Genomic DNA, 25,298 nt, shown 5'->3' with positions numbered 1-25,298 from the left:
GCAACTGGGATGTGGGAATAGAGAAGGGAAAGAAGGAGAAAGTTTGTATGTATGTATATACAGGATAGTTAACATGGTTGTTCTACTGTCTTCTATTTCTTTGCTGAAAGAAACTGTCAGTGAGTCCTTGGTTGATCAGAATTGCATGTCTATATATGTTTTCATGAGAAGCCACTTTAAAGACATCAATATGTAATACAACAAGCATTGTTAATTCCCTACCACTTTGTTTGTAACTCTGTATCGTCTGTACTATTCTTTTGGTATTTTGTAAAATGTTGTCTGTCTGTTAAGGTGTTCCTCCTTTTACTTTTAAAAGAAAAAAAATAGAAAAACTAGGAAACCAAAAGCAAGTAAATAACATGACAAATAAACCAACATATATCAGTTATAACTATTAATGTAAATGGCCTCAATTCACCAATTAAAAGAAGCAGACAGGCAGAGTGAATCAAGAAACAAAATCCAACAATATGCTGTATACAGGAAACATATTTAACTCAAAAGGAAATTCACAGACTGTAAGTCAAAGGATGGAAAGTGCAACAATAACCCAGAAAAAAGCAGGGGTAGCTATTCTGTTTGCAGACAATGTGAGCTTCAAACCAAGCACAGTCAAAAAAGATAAAGAAGGTCACTACATACTTGTTAGGGGAAAAATGCAAGAGGAAGAGATAACAATCGTAAATATCTATGTAACAAATATGGGAGCATCCAACTATATAAGACAAACTTTAATAGACATGAAAAACCAAATAACTAATAACACTATTGCAATGGGGGACCTAAAAATCCCACTGACACAAAGAGATACATCAACTAGACAAGAAATCAGCAACGAAATAACAGATGTGTACCAAATCTGCAAACAAATGGATTTAGTAGATGTTTACAGAGTGTTCCACCCCACTACATCAGAATCCACATTCTTCTCAGCTGCACATGGGATGTTCTCTAAAATAGACCACATTTTAGCCCACAGAGCATATTTAACTAAATGCAAAAGAACTGAAATTATCCTATGCATATTATCTGATTATAGTGCAATGAAATTGGAAATTAATGACAAGAGGAACCACAAAAACTACATAAACACATGGACATTAAATAACAACCTCCTGAACAACCAGTGGGTCACAGATGAAATTAAGCAATACCTACAAGCAAAAAAAAAATGCAAATACAACTTACCAAAATCTGTGGGATGCACTGAAAGCTGTCCTCAGAGGGAAATTTACACAGTGAACTTACACATAAGGAAAATAGAATGAGAACAAATAAATAGCCTACTACTGCATCTCAAACTTTTAGAAAAAGAGCAAGTCAAGCCCAAAGCTCAAAGAAGGAAGGAAATTATAAAGACCAGGGCAGAAATTAATGCAACTGAGATGAAGAAAACACTACAAAAATTAATGAGTCAAAGAATTGGTTCTTTGAAAGAACAAATAAAATTGATAAACCCTTAGCCAACCTTATCAAAAGAAGGGAAGAAAAAACTAAAATTCATGCAATAAAGAATGGAAAGGGTGAAATCACTACAGATCCTGAGGAAATTCAGAAGATCATCAATACCTACTTTGAAAATCTTTACTCCTATAGGATAGAAAACTCAGAAGAAGTGGACAGATTCCTAGATATGTATGAATTACCAAAGTTGAATCAAGAAGATATAAAAATTCTGAATGACTCAATATCAAATGAAGTTGACAACGTGATTAAAAACTTACCAGCAAAGAAAAGTCCAGGTCCTGATGGAGTCACAGCTGAATTCTACAAGAAATTCGGAGATGATTTAAGGCCAATACTCTTGAAACTCTTCAATGAAATTGAAAAGGATGCAATTCTCCCTAACTCATTTCTGGAGGCAAGTATTATACTCGTACCAAAACCAGAAAAAGACCCAACCAAGAAAGAGAACTATGTACCAATCTCCCTAATGAACACAGATGCAAAGATACTCAATAAAATACTAGCAAATAGAATGCAACAAATCATAAAGAAAATAATGCACCATGACCAAGTTGGATTCATTCCAGGAATGCAGGGATGGTTCAGTATTCACAAATCAATAAATGTTACACACCATATCAATAGAGACGAAGAAAAAACCACATGATCATCTCAATAGATGCAGAAAAAGGGTTTGACAAAGTCCAACACTCCTTTTTGATAAAAAACCCTACAGAAAGTGGGAATAGATGGTCTTTACCTCAATCTTATAAAAGCCATCTATAACAAACCAACAGCCAACATCATACTAAATGGACAAAACCTGAAAGCTTTCACTTTAAAATCAGGAACAGGACAAGGATGTCCACTGTCACCACTCCTATTCAACACAGTTCTGGAAACATTAGCCAGAGCAATTAGACAAGACAGAGGAATAAAAGGAATAAAGATAGGAAAGAAAGAAATGAAATTATCACTATTTGCAGATGACATGATGCTCTACATGGAAGACCCCAAAAACTCCACCAAAAGACTCCCAGAATAAACAAATTCAGTAGTGTAGTTGGATACAAAGTCTACAGTCAAAAATCAATAGCATTCCTAAATACAAACAACAAACACACTGAGAGAGAAATTAAGGAAACCATACCTTTCAGCACAGCATCTAAGAAATGGAAATATTTAGGGATCAATCTTACAAAACAAGTAAAGGACTTATACAGTGAAAACTACAGAACTCTGAAAAAAAGAGATCGAAGAGGATTTCAGAAAATGGAAAGAAATCCCTTGCTCACACATAGGTAGAACCAACAGAGTGAAAATGGCCATACTTCCCAAACTGCTATACAGATTTAATGCAATCCCACTCAAAATACCATTAGTATACCTCACAGATCTAGAGAAAACATGTTTAAAATTCATCTGGGACCAGAAGAGACCCAGAATAGCAAAAGCAATCCTGAGTAACAAAGGCAAGGTAGGTGGAATCACAATCCTTAACCTGAAATTATACCAGAAAGCTACTATTATAAAATCAGCATGGTATTGGTAAAAAAACAGACCCAAGGATAAATGGAACAGACTGAAAGATGCATTCACTACCACAAACATACTCAGCCACCTTATACTTGAGAAAGGGGCCAAACAAGTTCACTGGAAGAAAGACAGCCTCTTTAATAAACGGTGCTAGAAAAACTGGATTGCCACATGCTGAAGATTGAAACTAGACCTATGTCAATCACCATGCATTAAATTAAAGTCAAAATGGACTAAAGATCTCAATATTGAAACAGAAACATTAAAGTTACTTGAAGAAAAAGTAGGTAGAAATCTTGAAGACATAGAGATAGGCAGAGAGTTCATGAACAAAAACCAAACTGCACGGGAAATACTTCAAAGAATCAACAACTGGGATCTCATCTTATTGAAAAGTTTTTGCACATCTAAAGAAATCACCAGCAGAGTAAAAGGAAAACCCACCAAGTGGGAAAAAATTTTAGCCAACTGCCCCTCAAACATATATCTTCTATCTAGACTTCTATCTAGAACATATAAAGAATTTTTAAAAAATCAGGTCCCCCAAATTCAAAGAGCCAATCTGAAAATCGGCATCTGAGATGAATACATACTTCTCAGATAAAGAAATACAAATGGCAAAGAAATGCATGAGAAAATGTTGAACATCATTAGTCATTCATGAAATGAAAATTAAAACAACACTGAGATTTCATCTGACTCCAGAAAGAATGGTTATCATCAAGAAATCAACCAACAACAAATGCTGCAGGGGCTGTGGGGAAAAAGGAACCCCTCTCCACTGTTGGTGGGCGTGTAGACTGATTCAACCACTGTGGAAATCACTCTGGAGCCTCAAAAAAGTAGGACTGCAGGTCCCATTCAACCCAGCTATTCCCCTCCTAGATATTTTTCCAGAAAAACTGAAAACACCATACCCCAGCGATATATGTGCACCCATGTTTATAGCAGCACAATTTGTCATAGCTAAATTGTGCCCATCCACTGAGGAATGGATAAAAAGCTGTGGTATTTTTATACAATGGAGTATTACTCAGCTATAAAGAAAGATAAACTTGAGGCTTTTATAATTAAGTGGTTGCGACTAAAGACCATACTCATAAGTGAAATAAATGTCTCATATGTGTAAACCTCATATTGTCTCCCTAGCTTAAGAACCTGAAAGAGTAAATGAAATCTAAAAAGTACAATAGATAGTGAGAAAGGGAAAAAAAAAACTGCTCAAAAAGAAAGAATGACTGAGATGAGGGAAAGGAGAAAATAAAGAAGGGAAAAATACATATATAGATATATAGATATATAGACACAGATATAGATATATAAGATTGCTGGGATAATTGAACTATTAATTTCTATTGCTTTCCTGAAAGGAACATTTGACATTCAATTGTTTGATCATTCTTATATGTCTGTATTTGTTTATCAGAGAAACCAATATGAAGGTAACAGTATGTAATACAGCAACCATTGTTAATTTCTTTTTACCTTGTCTGAAATTCTGTATTGTTTTTATTGTTTGTATGTTGTTTTACTTATGTCTGTGCGTTTGTTAATGTTTCCGTTCTTTTATCTCTAAAAATAAAATTAAAAAAAAATGGCATAGTATGTGCATAGAACCGTGAGTCATCTCTAGATTACTTTTCTAACACCTAACACAGTGTGCACTCTACCCAAATGTTTGTTATACTGCATTGTTTAGAGAATACGAGACATGAGAAAGACTTTATGTGCTCCATAGTCTCAATTTTCTCTTCAAGTTCTTTTTTCTTTTGATTTGTGGTTGGTTGGTTTGCAGATGTGGACCTGTGGATACAGAGGGCCCATATAGTACATCTTATTTAATATCTGTAGGTGTACTTGGATACAACTACCAAGAAAACAGGCTTGGATATGATAACATCTTAAAACTGGATCTCTTAATTTTGCAGGAACTGGAATGTAGAGTTAGCCTATCATCTCTTTTTTTACATGTGAAATAGAATGCAGACTAAAGATTTGTCTGATCAATGATTCGGCTTGGGTCATGATTGTTCTTTTCTGACTACTAGATAGCAAAATTTGAGGTCTAATACACATTAAAGAATGTGCAGGAGGCCTAGTGACATAGCGACCTTTCTTCTGAAAAAGGCACAATGAGGAAAATAAGAGAGGGGAATATTAGTACTGGAAGTTATATGAGCCTCATCTTCCAAAGCAGAGGAGCACAGGTGGAGTGTAGGTTCACAACACCTGTGGCTGCATGCAGGTTTTTTTTTTGTTGTTAACTCATACAGAGGTATCACTTCACTTGTCTGGCAATACATTTCTTTCATTTAGCCAGCCTGTTCAAATGCAGGCTTGCTCATTCCTTCTCTAGAGTAGGACAGAGATCATGAGTTCTATGAAAGCCTGGTCTAGAGAAGGATGGATGCTGATGGTGTTCTGGACAGTGCATGACCTAAGAGGTCAGCGAAACAAAGGTCATGGCTAAACAGTTCTATTCCTGACTCTGCTCTGTGGGTAGCAAGTGACCAAACTGCCTCTGGCTTTGCCCTAGTTCTTTATAAAACTCACAAAGTAGCATTTGCTGCCTGCATCCTCTGAGGGAGTTTGCAAGGATAAATGACATAATGTTGCTAAAGACCAGATCTTTTCATGGAAGCTGCTAATTATAAGCAAAGCATCAGTGGGTAGACACTGACCCTTCTTCACCTGTGTCACAGTGCTTCTCAAATGGATGATGTCACTGCCATATGTAAAAAAAACCAACATTTTTCTGGAGATGTGAAAAGGATTAGGAGGGAGCATCAGGCCTCCAAAGGAAGCTGCAAAGGCCAGGAGATGACTGGTCTGCAGCAGAGATGGGTGAAGGGGATGAAAACAATCTTGTGTAGCAGTGGAAGCGAACCTTATCCCAACACACTGAAGACAGGAGATGGAAGCAAGAACTTTACCTGACACCATGATGCCCAACAGGACATGGAACGACTACAGAAGAGTTATTCGGAAAGCATATGTACATGTTTTTAGTTTTATGTATAATAAACTTATTTCTAATCTGATGAAAATTAGGCAGTTAGGAGGCCAAGTGTCCTTGAAGGCTACTTTATTTCTTTTAAAGGCAAATATACTTTCTGAAGTGGGGGCATTCTTTGAAGATTTTTGTTTCTTTTTGTCTGAGATAGGAATCCTTGGTCTCTCTTTCTTGTGTACTTCATACAATATTTGTAAGTTCCTCTTTAGCTTTTTCTTCCTCAATGCTGTGCATACACAGGGCTCTTGTTCCGTTTCCACTCTGAAGAGATTATTGCCAGGTAAAATGCATAGTGGCTCCTGATAGGGACTCTAGGAGCCCTTAAACATGCTGGGCAGCTGGGAAATAATCCCAAATGCCTCCTTCTGAAGACAGACTCTCTTCCCAAGGCACATGAACAAAAGAACCCCTTTCATTCATTCTCTCTCCTTCTCCCTTCCATCTCCTCTTCTTCTTCTGTTCTTTTTTCTCTTTGCTCTTTTCTTGTGTTTAAACTAATGTTCATTGATTATCACCAAGTAAAAATTCCTGGGTCAAGCCTCTAATAATAATGTACTATGCTTGACATAATTCCTTTGGATTTTGGTTTGTATTTTCTTGTGGCTAATAAACATGAAAGATACCTGGGAGAGGACCAAGCGTAACAGGGAACCTTTGCATGAGTCTTCACACCATCTCAGAAACCTCTGGGAGAAGCTTTTCTGGGATATTTGTTAGCAGCCATTGAGGACAATAATATTCATAGGCAATTATTTTTTTATTTTTAAGTAATTTTTTTACCAGTACATGTTTACAGTACATAACATTTACATTCTTTGGGGGGAATTGATACATGGACATGACACAGTTGAGTTGCACAATTCAAACTGTACTAGTTTAAATTCCCACAAAGAATGTTTAAAGATTTTTTTCGCTACAGATTTTTTTATTGAATCCTCATTATTTTAAGTTGCACTTAAAATTATTTTAAAATTTATTATTTTAAAATTTATTTTAAATTTTATTTTATTATTTTAAAATTTCTTGATGATGGTAATTTTTTCTGGGATAAGGTGAAACCTCAGAATTATTTTAATTTGCATTTCTTTAATGGCCAATAATGAACATTTCCTCATGTATTTATTGGTGATTTGGACTTCTGGGAAGTGGCTATTCACTTGCTCATTTTTTTTACTGGACCTTTTATTTTGGGAGTCTAATTTGTTGAAGTTCTTCATATATTCTAAATACCAGTCCTCTGTTTAAGAGATGGCAAAAATTTTTTACTATTTTATACCTTGTCTGTTCACTCTGTTGGCTATTTTTTTCACTGTACAAAGTCCTTTTAATTTGATATGATCCCACTGGTGACCAGGCTTCTTTTAGAAACTCCTTCACTATGCCTATGACTTCAAGGGTTTTACCTATTTTGTCTCTTGCAGGTTAAATGTATCTTCTTTAACATTGGGCTATTTGATCCATCTTAATTTTAGATTAGTATATGGCGAGAAATAAGGGTCTACATTCAGTGTACTGCACATGGATAGCCAGTTTTCCCATCCTCATATATTAAAAAATGACCTGTCTTCCAGTGTACATTTTTGGCCCCTTTGTCAAAGATTAAAAGTTGAAGGTTGGCCTGTAGCCTCTACTCTGTTCCACCGATCCACATGTCTGTTCTTGTACCAGTACCATGGTATGTTTATCCCTGTAGCTTTCTAACATAACTTTAAGTCCAGAATGCTGATGGTTCCCCCTTTGCTGTTGTTACGCATTATGGCTTTTCATTCTGGATCTCTTCTAGTTCCATATGAATTTTATGATTGTTTTTTTCTGTTCAATGAAGAATGCTGTTGGCATTTTGACTGGGATTGTATCAAATCTGTATATGAATTCTGGAAGTATGGCCATTTTGATTATATTTGTTCTGCTTATCCAGGAACAGAGGATATCTTTCCATCTTCTAATGGCCTCTTCCATTTCCTTTTGCAGAACACTACAGTTTTCATTGTAGAGGTTTTCATTTCCTTATTTATGCTAATTATTAAAAATTACTAATTTTTCTTGGTAGTGTTGTGAAATGTATTTTTTTCCTAATTTCTTTCTCAGTGGATTCATTATTGGCATACAGGAATGTTACTTTTTTGTGTGTTAATTTTCGATTCTGCTACATTGCTGAATTTGGTTATTCTAGGAGTCTTTTGTTGGAAATGCTTTACTTTCCTATGGAGAGGATCATGTTGTCTGCAAATAACGATAATTTGAATTCTTTCTTTCCTTTTTTTTTTTCCGGGACCAGGAATCAAACTCACAACCTTACACTTGCTGGGCAGGTGCTGTGCTGCTGAGCTAAATGCCCAGCCCCAAATTCTTTCTTTCCTATACATGCCCCTTTTATTTCTTTTTCTTACTTAATTGTTCATATCAATGTTTTGAGTAGCCAGCTGAACAGGAGTGGTGACAGTGGACATCCTTGTTCCTGATTTTAAAGGCAAAGCTTTCAGAGTCTTTCAGTTTAATATGATGTGGCTGCAGGTTTGTCATAAATAGCTTTTATCTCTAACTATTTCTTCAATGTTTTTATTATGAAGGGATAGTGGCTTGTGTCAAAGGCTTTTTCTGAGTCTATTGAGATGATCACATGATTTTTATTCTTACTTTTCTTTATGTGACCTAATTATTGCTTTGTGCATGTTGAACCATCCTTGCATCCCTGGGATAAAACCTACTTGCTCATGATATATACTCATTTTGATAATTTGTTGCATTCTGTTTGCCAATGTCTTGAGGACTTCTGCATTTATTAAAGACATTGGTGTAGAGTTCTGTTTTGTTTGAATCTTTGTCTAGCTTGGGAATCAGGGAATGCTGGTTTCTAGGAATGACTCTGGGAGAACTCTTTCTCTTTTAATTTCATTAAAAAGCTTGAGGAGCTGGGCATTGTGGTGCACGCCTGTAATCGCAGCACTTGGGACGCTGAGGCAGGAGGACTGCTGTGAGTTCGAGGCCAGCCTGGGCTACAGAGTGAGTTGAATGTAAATTCTTATCTCTTACCATGTACTAAAGTAAAATCAAAATGCATCAAAGACCTCGATATTAAAACAGAACCAATCTGCTGGAAGATAAAATACATAAAACTCGAGAAAATACATGAACGGGTCAGGATTTTATGAACAAAACTCCAATTACACAAACAATGACACCAAGGACCAAGAGATGGGATTAAAAAAGCTTCTGCATAGCAAAGGAAACAAACAATAGAGCAAAGAGGCAAAATACAGGATGGGAAAAAATTTGTCAGCTACTCCTCAGAGAGTTAATATGTACAATATATAAAAAATTCAAAAAAATATATGGACTTTCTCAAATATAACATCCAATCCGAAAGGGCAACTGAAATGAATAAACATTTTTAGTAGAAATGTACAAGTGGCTAATAGATGTCTGATGCAAAATGTTCAACATCTTTGGCCATGAGAACACACATTAAAGCAACACTGAAATCTTACTCTAAAAAGAATGACTGTCATCAAGAACTCAAATTACAACAAATGCTAGTGTCGCTGCAGGGGGAAAAGGAACCCTTTTACATCATTGATAGGAAGGGGCTGGGGATTTAGCTCAGCGGCACAGCACCTGCCTGGCAAGTGCAAGGTCGTGAGTTTGGTTCCCGGTACCAGAAAAAAAACAAAAACAACAACAACAACAACAAAAAAACATACATCATTGATAGGAATGTAAATTAGTATTCCACTATGGAAAGCATTATGGAGATCCTTAAAAAAATAAAATTAGAAATTCTATTTGACTCAGCAATTTCCCATAGGTGTATTTCTGAAAGAGGTAAAGACCTCATATTACAGTGACACATGCACACCTATGTTCAAAGCAGCACAATTTACAATGGCTAAATGTTGGAAGCTACCTACATGTTCATCACCAGATAAATGGATAAAGAAAAGTTATATATATACACACTGAAACACTGTACTACTCAGCCATTAAGAATGATAAATCTGAATTATTTGTAGAAAAATGGAAGCACCTTGAGACCATAAAGCCAAGTGAAATTAATCATACACGCAAGCTTAAATATTGTATGGTTTCTCATATATAAGAAACCCAAAGTATAAATAATTTAAAGAATAAAGTGCAAAATGGTCGATCAATCATCTGCAAATTAGGATTTACAGATAAAAGGATGAGAGAGGAAAAAGAGGGGAAAGAGAAGTAAAATGAAATGAGATGTTGGTGTGTGTGTTACAAGGTTCCTGTTGTACTCTCCTTCTGTTTACCTCCTGAAACACTTTTTCTAGTGTGACAGATGCATACCATGCACACACCATGTAGTCAGGAAAATCAACAAGTATGCAAAGCCCTGGAAGCCTTTCACCTTCTGTTCACAAGAGCTTTATCTCTGTGCTGAAATAAAATGCTTTTACATCAGAAACCCATCTCAGCACCTAGCAACATATACAGACAGAGGACTCTAATCCGAGCAGACAAACACCAAGCTCAGGAAGAACCATAGACTTTAAAAGCACAAGGACACAGCTAAAAATGCCTTTACCTCAGCAATTATGTGTGTAATTTCTGAGTAACTGTGGCATCTTCTCACACAAGATCGAGCCAAGAAGTCTTCCACCAGCCGTGTTCCAATGCCGTATCCCCTGTGGATAAGGAAACAGTGGTTTACATACGCGGATCACAAACTAAACCACAACAAGTGGGCTGGGTCAATGGCCTTTGGCATCTTTGTCCCACCAAGCCCTGATGGAGAAAGCAACACATCCAGAAACCAGTGCCCCACAAGCACGGGGCTGACTGGAGTCCAGTGGAGACTGGCCCCAAGCTGAGAGCATCAAGTAAGCTTTAAGAAGGCAGGTGCCTATAGCCTAATATTTCTCAACATTAGCTACTGATAGAAACAGAAGGAATCTAACCCTTCTGCTAGGAGCAAGCGTGGCACCTGTGTGCTCATCTTCCCCTAGCATAATCACCATGCTAGGAGGGCAAGCATTTCCACGTGGGTTCTACAAGTCAGGGAAGAAGTGAGCAGAAATCCGTTTTGTTGCCAACAAAGATATTAGCAGATAGGTCTCTAATATTCACAGTGTGTGTGTTGGCAGCAACCAAAGCCAGAAATCCCATTTTTCATTCCCAAGAGAAATGACAGGATTGGGGGAAAGCATTTATTGTAGCTGTTAATTCCACCCCAAGCAAGTAGCTCTAGCAGTACCTGAAATGCTATTTTGAAAGCCTTATACGGAGATGTGCAAACACAGCTAAGAATGTGGTCATGATGACTAAGCAGCCTCCTCGAATAAGACACTTTGGAAATGAATTTCTGGGACAGACTCAAAGAAATGTCAGGGACCCTGTCTCATAAAACTTGCAATCCAGCTGAGGCACTACAATGTTAACAGGGGGTCTAAAAATGGGCAGGATATATAGTGGTGACTTGGACACTGAAGGGAGGTGGATTTGATGGGAGAGTGCTTATTAATTCACTAAATCCATGGCAATATTTGTTTATATTTCTGAGTGGATCGAAATAATCATTTTAGCTCACTTAACTTTCAAGAAAAATGGTTTATAATTCTAGCCAGGAATCTCATGCTGAAAGACTTTAAAGAAAGAAATACTTACTTGAAAAGAAACATTGAGCCGGGATTTTAAAATGTGTACAGGACTAGGGATGTAGTAGGAAAGCACACACCCAGCAAGCACCAGATTCTGAGTTCCATCTCCAATACCAAACACACAAAAGTTTACAATTTGTTAGACAACAAACATAGTTGTTTAACTACATTAAGCATTGGCATAGGACACTGGGACTAGTGAGGGGAAACCAGAAAGTTGTGAGCAGTGCATATATCGTATATATCTTGCTTTGGTTAAAGAATATGTTTCTACACAGTAGATAATTAAATTAAATTAAAACTGTAGGAGGTCTCAGCAGCTATACGACAAGTTGTTTTTTAAGCAAAGACCTTCCTGAAACCTCTCAAAATGTAATCTTTGTTAAGTATTTAATCCTTATTTGTTAAAAACTGCATTAAATTAGGTCAACAAATGTATTTTTGTCAACTAAATGACCATACAGGTATTACACAAAGCAATGCAAATTTACTAGAAGTTAAATGAAATAACTTTTCTTAAGGTAGATATTGAAGTGCACCCTAAGCATTATCATCTACTGCAAGTGCAGACTGTTGAGCTGAGAAGCAATGGAAAAAGGCAGTGAGTGAGTAGTTGGGCAGTATGTTCCTTTGTGAATGCTCTTGACTAATCAAGAAAACAAAAACTACAATAAAGTAAAATAAAAAAATAAAAGAAAGGTATGTACCAAAACTAACGAATTTTTTAAAAGAAAAATGTGAATAAACATGTAAGAGAGGAAAATAAGTTTAAAAAGATCTTTCAGGTTTTCTTTGTTGTTGTTTCCTGTATTTCAGCAGCAAATACAATGAACGTTTTTGAAAAAGTGCTAAAATGCTAGGCTAAATTTTCTCTTCAGTCTCCTGAGTAAATCTAACCACTGCATATTTCCCAGCCATTGCTGTTACAGGCCTTTTCAGAGTCCCTCATGAGGAGGGTGAAAAATGTTGACAGATATTTTAGGGTTGAGCAATGATCTCATGATCATATAATAATTTTGAGGAAAATTAAAAGACTGAGTTTAGCAGGAAGCATGCCCACTGAAAGGACAAGAAAAATGAGTTTTGTTTAAAAAGGAATAAATGGATTTTTAAATTTAATATATTTAAAGGTAAAAATTATTCAAGCAATAAAAACACAATGTAGGAAAGAGAAAATCTTCCTTCAACCTATACTTTACCATCACCTTGTCTTCTTCGTGTGTAACCACCATTACTTTTTGGATATTCTTTTCATAGATAATATACTGACATAAACAAATATTTGTTGGAAAAGAATTATGTTAGCAAAACAAATTACTGAAAAGCATCAAATTTGATGTTCTCTCATATTAAAAGAATAATCTCAGTTTCACCATATCTTTTGCTTAGCAGTAAGCAAAAATGATTACTAATTTAAATAAGAAAACATTCTACATTGATGTTCATGGAAAACAGTTCCTTCCTATCACTTTATGCTATTAATTTGAATGTCAGGTGTAAGAAATGATGTCCAGCTTTTGATGTGGTCCTGAATTGGCAGAAGGGCTGGTGAAGTGCAGCAAGTCACTAGAGCGGGACACGCAGCGGTGTTACAAAGTAGTGGACACTCCCCAAGAAGGAGAGGCTGCTACTCACATTTTATCTAAGTATTTGTTCACGTCTTCATCTTTTTCGTAATCTTTACACAGTTGGGCAACCAGAGCTCCATAGGTGAGGACCAAGAGGTCTCTGTTCTGGAGAAAAAAGGGATAGTTTTATGTGATAAGCAAATTTATGACAATATACTACTGTAGTTTTTTAATAAAATCTTCCAGTTGAAATCAGTCTCAGAGATCATCTGTTCATTTGTTTTCATCCTCCCATTTTCGCAACAATTTTCACTTTGAGAACAAATTTGACTTATATTTGGATACATTGCTGGGACTGAGGGAAAACTTGTGAAATAAATTTCCTCAGGTGAGAACATCTTCTATGCATTTGTCTGCATCATATAATTTGCAATACATTTTCATGGAGGAAGGTTTTAAAAAAATTGCTAATTTGTAATAGAAAATTCTATTATTCTGGGATGGTCCTGACTTTGGGATTTTCAGCTGGAAGGGAATGGTTGGGTGAGACTCCTGTATCTGTACCATACCTCAGGACCCTACATGTGCCAAGGAGACACTCAGAGTGAACCCCACTGCTGCCGTAGCAAGTTCATAGGATTTTTTCCCTTTTTACTTAAAAGAAGAATACGTGTTTTTTTATAGATATCCAAAATATGTTCAATTTTAGGGTGATTTACAAATTACAACTAATAACGAGTCAATTTAAATTTGGTTTACTATAGATATGTTAGAAATATGTGAAATAGAATAAAGTTCAATAAATCCATTTGTAAAAGACTTTATTTTGCTTCTGAGAGTGAGAACTAAGAAAGGGATGGAGGTCTTGCAGACAATTCATCCCGATGCTGCTAGTCCTGTAGAGGGAGAAAGGAAGCCTCAGGCACCCTGGGACACTTGCCCAAGTGGCCAGCAATTTGCCGCAGCCAGCGTGGCCTCCCACGCTGCGGCCTCCTCTGAGCCGCAGATGTCACTGCAGTGTGTCCAGAAGGACACAGGAGTAGAGGTGGTAGGAGAGGGAGATAGAAGAAAGATAAGTACACAAAATCATCCGGCTCTGCACGTAGGCTTGTATTTCAGGAGAGGTCAAACACAGATTCCAAGTTAGAAGAAGTATCTTTACCCACAGACCCAGGTACTTATATAAACAAATCAGTACAATGAAATAAGGCCTGCTAACATGCAGATTTAAAAAAAAAAGCATAGGCAGCAATGACTTAAAAATAAAATTATTTATTTAACAAAGTGTCCTCTATAAAGTATTACAATTTTGATTTAAATACTTTCAAAGTTAGCTCAACACCACTAGTGCCTTCTCTTGTACAAGGGCTTATATGGTGAAAAACACATCTCTTTAGTCAGGTAGAATATATATTAAATAAATTTTCAGTAAACAGAAACAAAATATTATTTGGGCCATATGGGCATATTTTAGGTGAAAAAATATGAATCAAATTGTTACAAATATTTATAGAATATAAACCAAACATTAATTGATATTACAGTAACATTCAATTAAGATATAGGACAATAATGTGTATGATGATATTTTTACTAGGAAATAGATGTGAGAAGTCACATGAACAAAATTATTTTGAAACATAATACTGAGAGGTTCACCATGTACTCAGTTTTAATACTGTTCTTACTTAAAAGTTCCAGGAACCTACTTATTAATCATAAATAATTATAAATAAAATTAAACATGATTAAATAAATGAAATATTTACCTAACATGTAAGAAGCCACAATAGAAAACAAAGAACTGGTATGTACTAACACTACAGCATAAAAATAAGCAAAGGTGCAGGAGGGAGAGATAGTGAAGGAAAGAGAAGATGAATGATAATGTGTTTCTTACTACTGACAGAATAACAAAAGCATTTGAAAAAGAGATACAAGGAGAAAAAATTATATCTTGCCTACCTACCATGGCCTGGGTGTTGTACCCATTTATAAGTAAGACCAGACTAAAATAATGGCATTACTACCCCTCGATGTACCAGCATATTTTGAAGCATATTTTATATATAATTGAGTTTCAAAACCTATAAAACCCCATGTGCTTCATTCTGCTTCATGACCAAGAACTGTATCTTGAACTATAGGTGCAGTTATGTCTCAGACCTATACCAAGGACCCCAATAAAAGTCGACACAACTACTTCTCAATGATTTTTAAATAGCTTTATATATAAAAATAGAACACTGGTAATTGTTTCCAGATGATAAAATATTATAATCTGATATACATATACCTATATTTCAGTACACTGTGAGCTATGGATACACATTATTATGATTTTTAGCATGGGGATCCCAAAGCAAACTTCACAAGGATCTCAGAATGCCAGGGGTCCACCTGCAGGTGTTTCCAGTTTGGATGTGCTGGGGCATCATATAACACTAAGCACCCAAGGCCGAAATGTCTTAATTACATCAAATCACTCCCTTGAAATAATACAGGTTTAAACTTCAATGTGAATTTTCACATCTGTGACATCAGAATGGCTAACACTACATGTAAAGATTAAGGATGATTCATTTAAATTGAATCTACAAAAATTAAATTTTAACAATAATTCTGAATTTGGAATATATAGAAAGAAAAACAGCCCAGACCAAATAAAAAGTTTTTTTTAAAACTAAGAAATATCCTTTTAAAGGTAATCTTTAGATACTTACTTTCTCTGGTGCTCTTATTCTTCTTGAATTTTACACATAATTTACTGGTCTGTCTCTCTCTGTGTATGTACATATTTCATTTCCTATTTCATGCAGTATGAAATACAAAGAATCACTTAATCTTTTCATTTTTTCTATCAGAGATGAATAAAACATTTAATATTTTCAAACAGTTAACAGCAAAGAATACCCTAAAATCTGCACTAACAACAGATTTTTTTATGGTGTTTGAGTGGTAATTGTAACTATTCCCAGTAGTGTTATTTATGGTTCACTCCACTAAACCCTCTATTGCTCCACTGAGAATTCTACCTGGTAGCATCACTTTTCAAAATAAATTAAAACACAGCTCAAGAAGACATTTTCTGTGAATCAGAAGAACCCTGGTTTAGAAAAGATCTTACTATTTTATGGTATTCTGGTCTTCTGGGCACGGGGCGAGACATGGTGTGGAGATGGAGAATGTTGTCCTCAATTCCTTTTTTCTGCTCAATGCCTCAGAAGTGCATGAGCCTTGACTCTTTCTGAGATGTCTCCTTGCTTTGAGACAGGAACCCTACTTCTGCACACCACTGCTTTTGCTTTTTGCTGAAATGAAGAGGGAAAAAAACACAAGCAACAGGACTGCCTTGTACTGCTCTAATGGTCACCGATCAAATAACTGCTTCATTTATAATAAATTGTGATCTAGACCCATAAAAATCTAATAGTGTGAAGTCAGACGAGAAGCACAAAACACTAAAAGTTCTTTAGCCTCAGGGAGTTCAAGAGTGGTGTTTTGTTCTCAAGCCAATACATTGTTTTAAAATCACAAACCTACACAATCCAAGATAGATCTGAATGTTAGCATTATTCAGTCTTGTATTGATTGTCCTATGAATTAGAGAGAAAGAATCAGCAATCTCTAGGCACTAAATCCTGGATTCAAACCTGATTGACAACTCAAGTGGGACCACACTGTTCTTAGCATATGGATTCCCATCCTTTGTGACTGCAATATTTAAGCAGGCCTGCTTTCCCTTCTTTTGCTATCACTCCTCAGCAGTTTTAAGGAGTGATGGGATGGGTGACAATTTCTTACAGAACTCTCACTCACAATGGGTTCATTTCAGAAATAAAAGCATAAAACTCAGTTTAAGACAGTAGTTTCCGACCAGGTTGGTGATGCACACCTACACTCCCAGCACCTGGAAGGCTGGGGCAGGAAAATCACTCTGAGTTTGTGGCCAGCCTGGGATACAGTGTGAGACTGAACTACTAGCCTGAACTGTATTGTGATATCCTGTCTCAAAAAGACAAAAACAAAACCAAAAAACAAGTTTCCCATTTCTTCCAGTTTGTGACAATCAGCCAAATTTGCTCTGCCACATCTTGCTATACAGATACACACCAAGAAGTACTTTGAAGAAAGGTGTGGCATAGCTGAAAGAGCCTAGAAGATTGAGAAGGCTCAGGCTTAGTTGAGGCTCTGTCAATCACTGGCTGTGGGACTTGGGACTGGTCACTTTACTACTCCATGGCTCAGTTCATACATGTGAAAAATGATCAAAAATATAATAATGACCTCAGAGAATAACTGTTAGTATAGAAGAGGGAATATGAGCTGTAAAACACATTATAAGCTACTGCATAGAGGCTAACTAATATGGGCCAGTCTGTTATTGACGGTATTGAATGGAACTGTACAATGATGAAGGTATTCCCACAGTGCCCATGTTCTGTGACACCATTATTGCAGGGAAACCAGTTCTGTTGACTTTTTAGTAGCAGATTAGTAACAACTTATATTTACATAAAATTGATAGATAACATAGTTTTCTTCTTATTTTAACTCAACCACAACCTGTGAAGTAGCAAGTACTATATTCGCTGACATCCTAAACCATAGAAATTTGAAAGAAAGAAGACTGAGAAACTTGTTCAAGAATATCTGGATAGTACACAACAAAGAATGATTTGACTACGTGGATTCCAATACCAACAATTTTTATGATGCGTACATTCAAATAATGTTGGAGCAAAATGTCATATTACATTTTTATTATTACTAGGTTTACAGTACATGATGTTTACATTGCTTGTGGTAAGTTGGAGCATGCCCTCAACACTTACTCTTTTTACTTCCCTTTCTTCTTCCTTCTCCCCTACATCTCTTAATCTCAGGCTTACTGAAAAGATCTCACTACCTCTTCTTACCTGTATTTTACTTTGCTTTCCATTTAAAGCAGTTTCTCATACAGGAGAAATCATATGTCTGATATTTAAACTTGTGTGTCTGATTTATTTCATTTACCATTATGGCCTCAAGGAGCATCTAGACCTTGTGATCCATCCTCGCACTCGTTTCCAAGTGCTTTTCCTGCGCAGGGTCCTGCAGCTGCAGCCTGGAGACCTGGGAAAATAGCACAGCGTGTTCTCCTCTGACTGTCTCCAGCCAAGTGACTGGGAAGGCAGCTGCCATTAGACTGTGCTGTCCGGTGACTCTATGGTTCCAAGTTCTGTTTGGACCTGTTGCCAAGGAAGTGAGGTCATATGCTGGGCCCACAGACTGAGCTCCCCCTCTGATAAGAACACCCTATGGCCCCATTCTCTCATAGAACAATCTGTGTGCTCCTGAGAAACAGAAATGAAAACGCAGACAGCTGTTTGTGATGTTAGGAGTCTGATGTATTTGAAGTTTTAATGCAACAAATGTGTAGATGTCTAAGATGCAGCAAGTACAGGGGGGAGTGTGCTTTTCCTTCTAAAGGGCCCATTCCCTCTCAAGACACAGTGCTCAGGGTCATCACTTAGAGATCTGTTGGATTTTAGGACAATTTTCTTTCCTGGGTTGCCTTCAGTTTCATTTCAATTCTGATAGTGACTATGGAGATGTTCCACAAACATCTATAATCATTTTCCTTAATGGATAAAATTGTTTCAAATTATAACCCCTACATGGCCAGGAGGGGAGGATTCATAGCAGGTTTTACCTTTCAGATGCACATGGATGACTATTCATGCTTAGATTCTGAACTCAATCACTGACTGCAGTATGCAGTACAGCGACATAGTATGAGGGGACAGCAGGTGGTGACTGTAAGGTGCAGTCTTTGTCAGGCCGTGGAGATCATCACCCCAGTGCAGTTGCAGAACACATTCACACATCGCTTCGGGACTTTGCTTGTGGCCACTGATATCCCCTCCTGTCCTCCTATCCCAAGCAGACCATGTGTTTTGTGTCTTTGGTGGAGAGTTCGCCTTTTCTAGTGAGGATGGGGCTGTCAATATTCCGTATAAATGTTTTGGTAGGTCTTCTTCAAGCAGCAAAACCACGCTGGGTTTCACACGTGCTGATTTTTGTCAGCAGTGCAGTTGTCACATGCCATTGTGTGGGTGGAGCAGGACTTGTTCCCACATCCATTTGCTCATGGCCATTTGTGCTGCTTCCAGTGCTGACCTTAAAAAGGAAGGTGCTATGACCATTCTTACACAGGTGTTTGTATGGTACAGACTTGGATTTCTTTGGGAAAGTACTTAGATGTGAAACTGCTGGTGTACATTTAACTTAGACCTTACTAAAGATTATTTTGAAGCAGTTATTTTAAGTAGATCATGAATGTTTGATTTTTTCAATCTCTTTGCTGTTTCTTTCTGGTGTGGACTGTGGAACCATGTCCTTGAATTTTCAGTGTTTTCTGGCTTCATTTTATATAATTAATCTGAGAACAAGCTATTTATATGACACAAATTCAATATTTTCTGTCATGGAAAAAGTTTAAAAAGGAAAATATAAAAATCACATATAATTTCAACATCCCAAAGATTCTGCAGTTTCTCTTGCACATGTGCCTTAGTCAATACACTAGCATAAGGATTATGGTTATGTGGACGTTGGTCTACTGTTAGGTATTTGAATTGGTTGAAACTTTTATTTTTTTACCTTTTAAATGAAATAGTTACAAATATGCTACTAAATATATCTTCTCAGAATCTGGGTATCTTAATGCGAAAAAAGTTTTATCATTTTTTTCTTAAATTTTTATTTTAGTATTAGAATTTGAACCAGAGTTCTCATTGAGCAATATTCCTACATCACTTTAAATTTTGTTTCTCGTGTTTTATTTTGAGTAATTCACTAATTAGGCCAGGCTGGGCTTAAATTTGTAATCCTCCTTCTTCAGCCTTCCAGAGGGGTGGGATTGCAGGTGTACAATATCCTTATTTGGTAATTGACAGGAAGTGCATGTATTAATAGGGTAGTATGTGCTCTTCTGATGTCTGGCTCAATTGTAGAAAGTCAATCTAGCTAATGTAACCACTGCCTTACAAACCTACCATTTCTTTTACAGTGAATAGGATTGAAAATCTCATTGTTTAGCAATTTTGAGATTCACTGCTTCCCCACTGTGGTCACCATGTATGTAGCTCAGTAAATCACTGGCAGTTTATTGTCTGTTGTGACTAAGAGTTCGTATCTCTTTGAGAGCATCCTCCTTTCCCCTATCCCTCCTGGGATTTGATCACTTTGTAAGTCACACTGCCCAATAAGTTTTGAAGGGTTGACAAACTTGGAGGCTGTCACTCTTCAGAAAAATGAGACCAAGATTCACACAGAGCTCTATTTGCCACATACTCTCCCTGGATTTTCTTTTTTAATTTCTGGTGATTGAATCCAGAACCTTTGATCTTAGGTAAAATGTAATATATTTTAAAATTTTTCCTTTATTCTGAGACATGTTCTCGATAAGTAGTTGGTTTGTTCAGTTTATCCTTGAATTTGTGGTCCTCCTGCCTCAGCCTCCCAGAAAATTGTGGTTACATGCAGTACTGTCACAATTAGTTTCTTCATAGTTCTGTTAACAGCTCATGAAGTGAGCAAGGCATGGAGGTGAATGCCTGTAACCCCTGCACTAAGGAGGGGAAGGCAGCAGGTTGACTGGGAATTCCAGCCCAGGCCAGAACATACACTGAGGTCAAGTCCAGCCAGATGTAAAGGAAGACTCTGTCAAAAAAAAGGAGGGGTCTAAACAAAAGAGACCTCTCAGTGAAAGTAGGCCTGGTTTGTATCTGGGCTATCAGATTTAATCTGTGTGTTTGCTGTTGTTGCAGTACGAGACTGCTTTGATTGCTGTCACCTCATAATATAGTTTGAAATGAGGTATAGCAATGCATCTACTTTGGATCTGGTTTCTGTAGATATGCGAATGCTCTTTGTAGTGTTCTATAGTTCCTATGAATACTTAGATTGCTTTTCTATTTATAGGAAAATGTCACAGATGTTTGTCTGGAACGGCAATGGTTCTGGTGTTTACTTTGCACAGCACAGATACCATAACAGTATTAATTCTCCCAGTCTAAGAGGATAACATTTCTTTCTTTCTCCTGTGGCTTTCACTCGAGTATTCATCAATGTTCCATAATTTTCAGGCAACAGATGAGTTTGGTTAAACTTTGCCTGTGCATTCACTGTTGGTGGTGCCATGACATATTGAATTATGTTTTTTATTGTGGTGATAAAGTGTATAGAAATGGAATTAATTTTTCCGTGCAGATTTTGTATCTTTCAACTTCAGTGAATTTGTTCATTACTTCTAACACTTTTATGTATCCTAGGTTTTCTGTATACCGGATAGATCCTCTGAAAATAGATGTCATTACTTTCTGTCTAATGTAGATATCTTGGATTTCTTTCTCCTGGTAATTCCTATGGCCAGGACCCCAAGTATGGTGTTGAATAGAAGATGCCAGGTGGGCATCCTCACCTCATTCCTGACATTAGAGGAGAAACCTTCACTGTCCATCCACTGAGCACACTGTCAGGTGGTGTAGTACCTTTACTGCATTGAGGTCTATTCCTTGTACACATAGTGAATAAAATAGTTTTTATCATGAAACAATGTTATATTTTTTCAAATGCTTTTTTCCAAATGCATTGAAATGTTATGATTTTTGTACTTTATTCTGAGAATGTGGTCTTTCACAATGCATGATTTGTGCATGTTGAACCATTCCTGCACAGCTGAGGTTATTCCAATAATGATTTTGCTGTTGCAGCCTTTGAATGTGCTAGTGCATTTAGCTTACCAGTAGATTATTGAAAATTTTTCTGTCAATGTTCACGAGGAATATTTTCTTGTATGGTGTTTTCATTTTGTTTTGTTTACAAGACATCTGTGTTTATCTGTGTTATCAGGGTGATACTGTAATCTAAAATGTGTTTGGAAGTGGTTCTTTCTCTTCCGTTTTTCTGAAAGAATTGAAAAATCATCAGCATTTATTGTGTATTGAATACTTGCTAAAATTCACTGGGGCATCTTATCTTATCCTGGACTTTGTTTTTGCTCTTGCAATTTTGATTACTGATAAATCATCTGTATTCATTATTGGTCTGCTCATCTGTTCCTTCCTTATTCACTGTGGATCAGTAACACCAAAGACACCTCCTACTTAGTAGGACTCACATCCCACTTTCTCTCAACCTGAAATATCCACTTTAGGAAATAGCCATCTACTTCTTTCTGTACCCTGAAATTATCCTAGTCTGAGAATTTCTACAGTGTCATTCTCCCTGTAGCAGTTGATACACTGTGTGAATTTGGGAAGTTTAGAAACTTAACTAACTCAGCACTTCTATATCCTGGGGTGTACAGGACATGCCCTTACCACTCTAGGACGTTGTTCATTGTGTCACCTTGAGTTTGTAAGTTTAAGTTATTCAGCAGGGAGCGAGAGTCCTCACTTTGTGAACATCCTGAGACTGTGCAAGAGGGCGGCACAGAGATGGTATGAGTGCTACACACACATACCCAGGGGGAGGTAGTCTGTATACCATAAGGGAGGAAACCCCCGCTCCTTTTGCTCTTGTTGCTTCTGCTGTCTTCTGCCGCCTTGATTTGTTACCTCTCATCATGCCACCCTGCCTTGGAACCAGCTGATTATGGACTGAAACCTCCATAAACTGTGAGCTAAATAAACCTTTCTTTCCTTAATTTTAGGTGTCAGGTATTTTGTTTCAGAAATAAAGAGAAAAGTAACCAAGACACTACAACATATACTCTTTGTGAGGAGCTGCTTTCAGGTACCTGCTCCTAAATGTACATGTCAGGTTGGTGGTCACTCTTGGAGGAACCTGTGGCTGGTTTAGGCCTGGTCTCTCATTCGAGGACTCGTGCCCTGACCTTCCAGCAGTGCCCATGAGCCCTGAGCTACTCTGTAAAGTCCTATCTTGATCATACAGCTGAGATGGGTCCCTCTGTGGCAGCTGAGAACTGAACCTGGATGGACTCCACTGAAGCACAGTGGCTTTGTAACAGGTTGACCATTCAGAGAGGATCCAAGAGAGAGAGAGAGAGAGAAAGAAGGGGCTCAGGCATGGCAGAAGACCTGCTGGCAGCAGGGTGGCCAGACCAGCTTCCTCATCTGCCAAAATGCAGGGCAGGCTGCTGCACTCAGAAGCTGAGCTGTGGAACAGCAGGCCTGGGCAGGGCCTTCCCTGTCTCCTGGTTCCCTCCCAGGTACCATGGTGTCCCCCACCGCTCGCTGTTCCACCTCCTTCCCACGTCAGGTCTCCACAGAGGATCCATGCAGCCCCTGCCTTCCCCTGACAAGGCTGCAACTCTATGTGGAGCCCTCAGGTGTGAACACAGTGGCCAAGATCTTCAACCTGTGCACATTTACCTGGAAATTTCACATCCAGGGATTTTTCTAAAACAATGAGATTTAGAGACATGCACATTTCCTTTACCCCATATGGATGTGAATTGTTAGAACCACTGAATGAGTGAATTATACATTTACGGCTGCTGAAAGTCCTCATGGTTCAACTAGGCCAAGTCCCCAGTTCTATGTGGGATATCAGAAGAACTTATGGGTCAGCACAATCCCCACCCAGCACTGGAGAAACCCAGGCCTGCACATGGAGGTGAGGGCAGGAAGGAGGAGCACCTCAGGGAGGTCACTCTTCTGGGGAGGATGACTGTCTTTTTTCTGTTCTTTATTCATCATGAATTCCATTTACAGTGGTACGTTTGTTCACAAACATTTCTTTCCATGATCCTGGTCACAAACCAAATTGGTCATGAATGGAATCAAATTCAATGGTTAGGTTCAATGTTAAATTTATGGGGAAATTTGACTCGGTTCATCAGTTGGAAGGTGGAAGGAATTATGTTTGTAAACTAAAGTACCACTGTATTTTCATGATAAATATTTCTATACATTGCTGTAGCAAGTATTTCTTCTCTTACTATCATTTCACTAATAATAAAAAGTGGATATTTTATTGAATAGGTAAATGAAAAGGGAAGATTTAACATTGATCTCTATATAATTAAAAATATTCACAAATAAACATCTTCGTACATCACTGAATGGGTACATAAAAGTTTTCCCACATCCACCTCTACAGTTCTCCTTCATTAATTGTTTTTTTGTTTTGTTGTCTTTTTGAGGCAGACTCTCACCATGCAATTCAGGCTGGTCTTGAACCCACTTTGTGGCCCAGGCTGGCCAGGAACTTGCAACAATCCTCCTGCCTCAGCCTCACGAGTGCTGGGATTACAGGCATGTGCCACCACACCCAGCTTCATTAATTGAAGGGCTCATCTCCCAGGCTCTGCCTTTCTCTGACTCTTTGGTTTTGTCTGTCTCACATTCTTGCACAAAGATTGTTGCACATCTGAGTGTGAAGACTGAGATCATGGATGTTTCATTTTAGAAACAGATTGTCCACACAGGCATCCTTTGCACTTCGCCCCTTCCCCTGGGGGCCCAGAGAGCCCCGCCTCATTATCTCCATAGCCTTCCCCAGTTCATGTGGCCCACACTGATTCACCATACCCTGTGGATGTCAGTGATGGTCCCAGTTCCTTCTTACTTCAAGTAGTGCTGTGACAACAGTCTTGAAAAGAAATCTTGACTTGTGAGGCTCTCTATGGGGCTAAATCTCTAGCCTTAGCCCTACAAGATAAAGGGACACACACGTAGAGCTCTGCTGGGAGCACCTACCGGGCTCTGCTCTGCCGCCATGCTCTCGCTGGTGCTGGTCGGCACCACACTTAGAACCTGCCAGTCTGGTGGGGACACAGGACGCCTCAGTGATGTGTGCCTGTGTGTATCAGCATGGGGAGATCGAGCATTTCACACACTTGTTGGCCATATGTGGAGATTCCCTTTGGAATTACAAGACTTTGTCTTTTACGACACGTATGAATGGACTCATGAGACCTGTTCCCACCCTTCCAATATGGACCTTCTATTGGGATGTGGGTTCTAAGTAACACTTTTCTGGGTGGCTTTGCTTTTATTAATTTCTTCATTGTTTTTGTTTCTGTTTTATCTGTAAGGAGAGTCTGTCTTTTTTTCTTTCTGCCTTCTAATACTGAAATCATGGGCCAGCTGTTTGAAG

The 25,298-nt window shown here is 37.7% G+C and overlaps 1 protein-coding gene across 6 annotated transcripts in view; it reads right to left on the bottom strand.

The window, feature by feature from the left end:
• Nucleotides 1-25,298, bottom strand: part of Trappc3l (trafficking protein particle complex 3-like) — a 97,236-nt gene that overhangs the window by 50,021 nt on the left and 21,917 nt on the right. For 3 of the 6 annotated variants that reach the window (XM_013507365.1, XM_013507364.1, XM_013507368.1), the window contains 3 exons: nucleotides 16,315-16,498; nucleotides 13,255-13,352; nucleotides 10,548-10,647 (listed from right to left, as the gene is read on the bottom strand). In XM_013507365.1, coding sequence (XP_013362819.1) covers nucleotides 10,548-10,647; nucleotides 13,255-13,352; nucleotides 16,315-16,356 — 240 coding nt within the window. In that variant the 5' untranslated portion in view covers nucleotides 16,357-16,498. Of the gene's footprint in view, nucleotides 1-10,547; nucleotides 10,648-13,254; nucleotides 13,353-16,314; nucleotides 16,499-18,203; nucleotides 19,970-25,298 lie in introns of those variants that run through there. The other 3 variants (XM_005409744.2, XM_013507367.1, XM_013507366.1) reach the window with 2 other exon arrangements.

The sequence above is a fragment of the Chinchilla lanigera genome, unplaced genomic scaffold, assembly GCF_000276665.1.
Source record: "Chinchilla lanigera isolate Chin_1 unplaced genomic scaffold, ChiLan1.0 scaffold00125, whole genome shotgun sequence".
NCBI lineage: Eukaryota > Metazoa > Chordata > Mammalia > Rodentia > Chinchillidae > Chinchilla > Chinchilla lanigera.
Note: the sequence above shows the minus strand (reverse complement) of the source record. Positions and strands in the feature narration are given on the sequence as shown.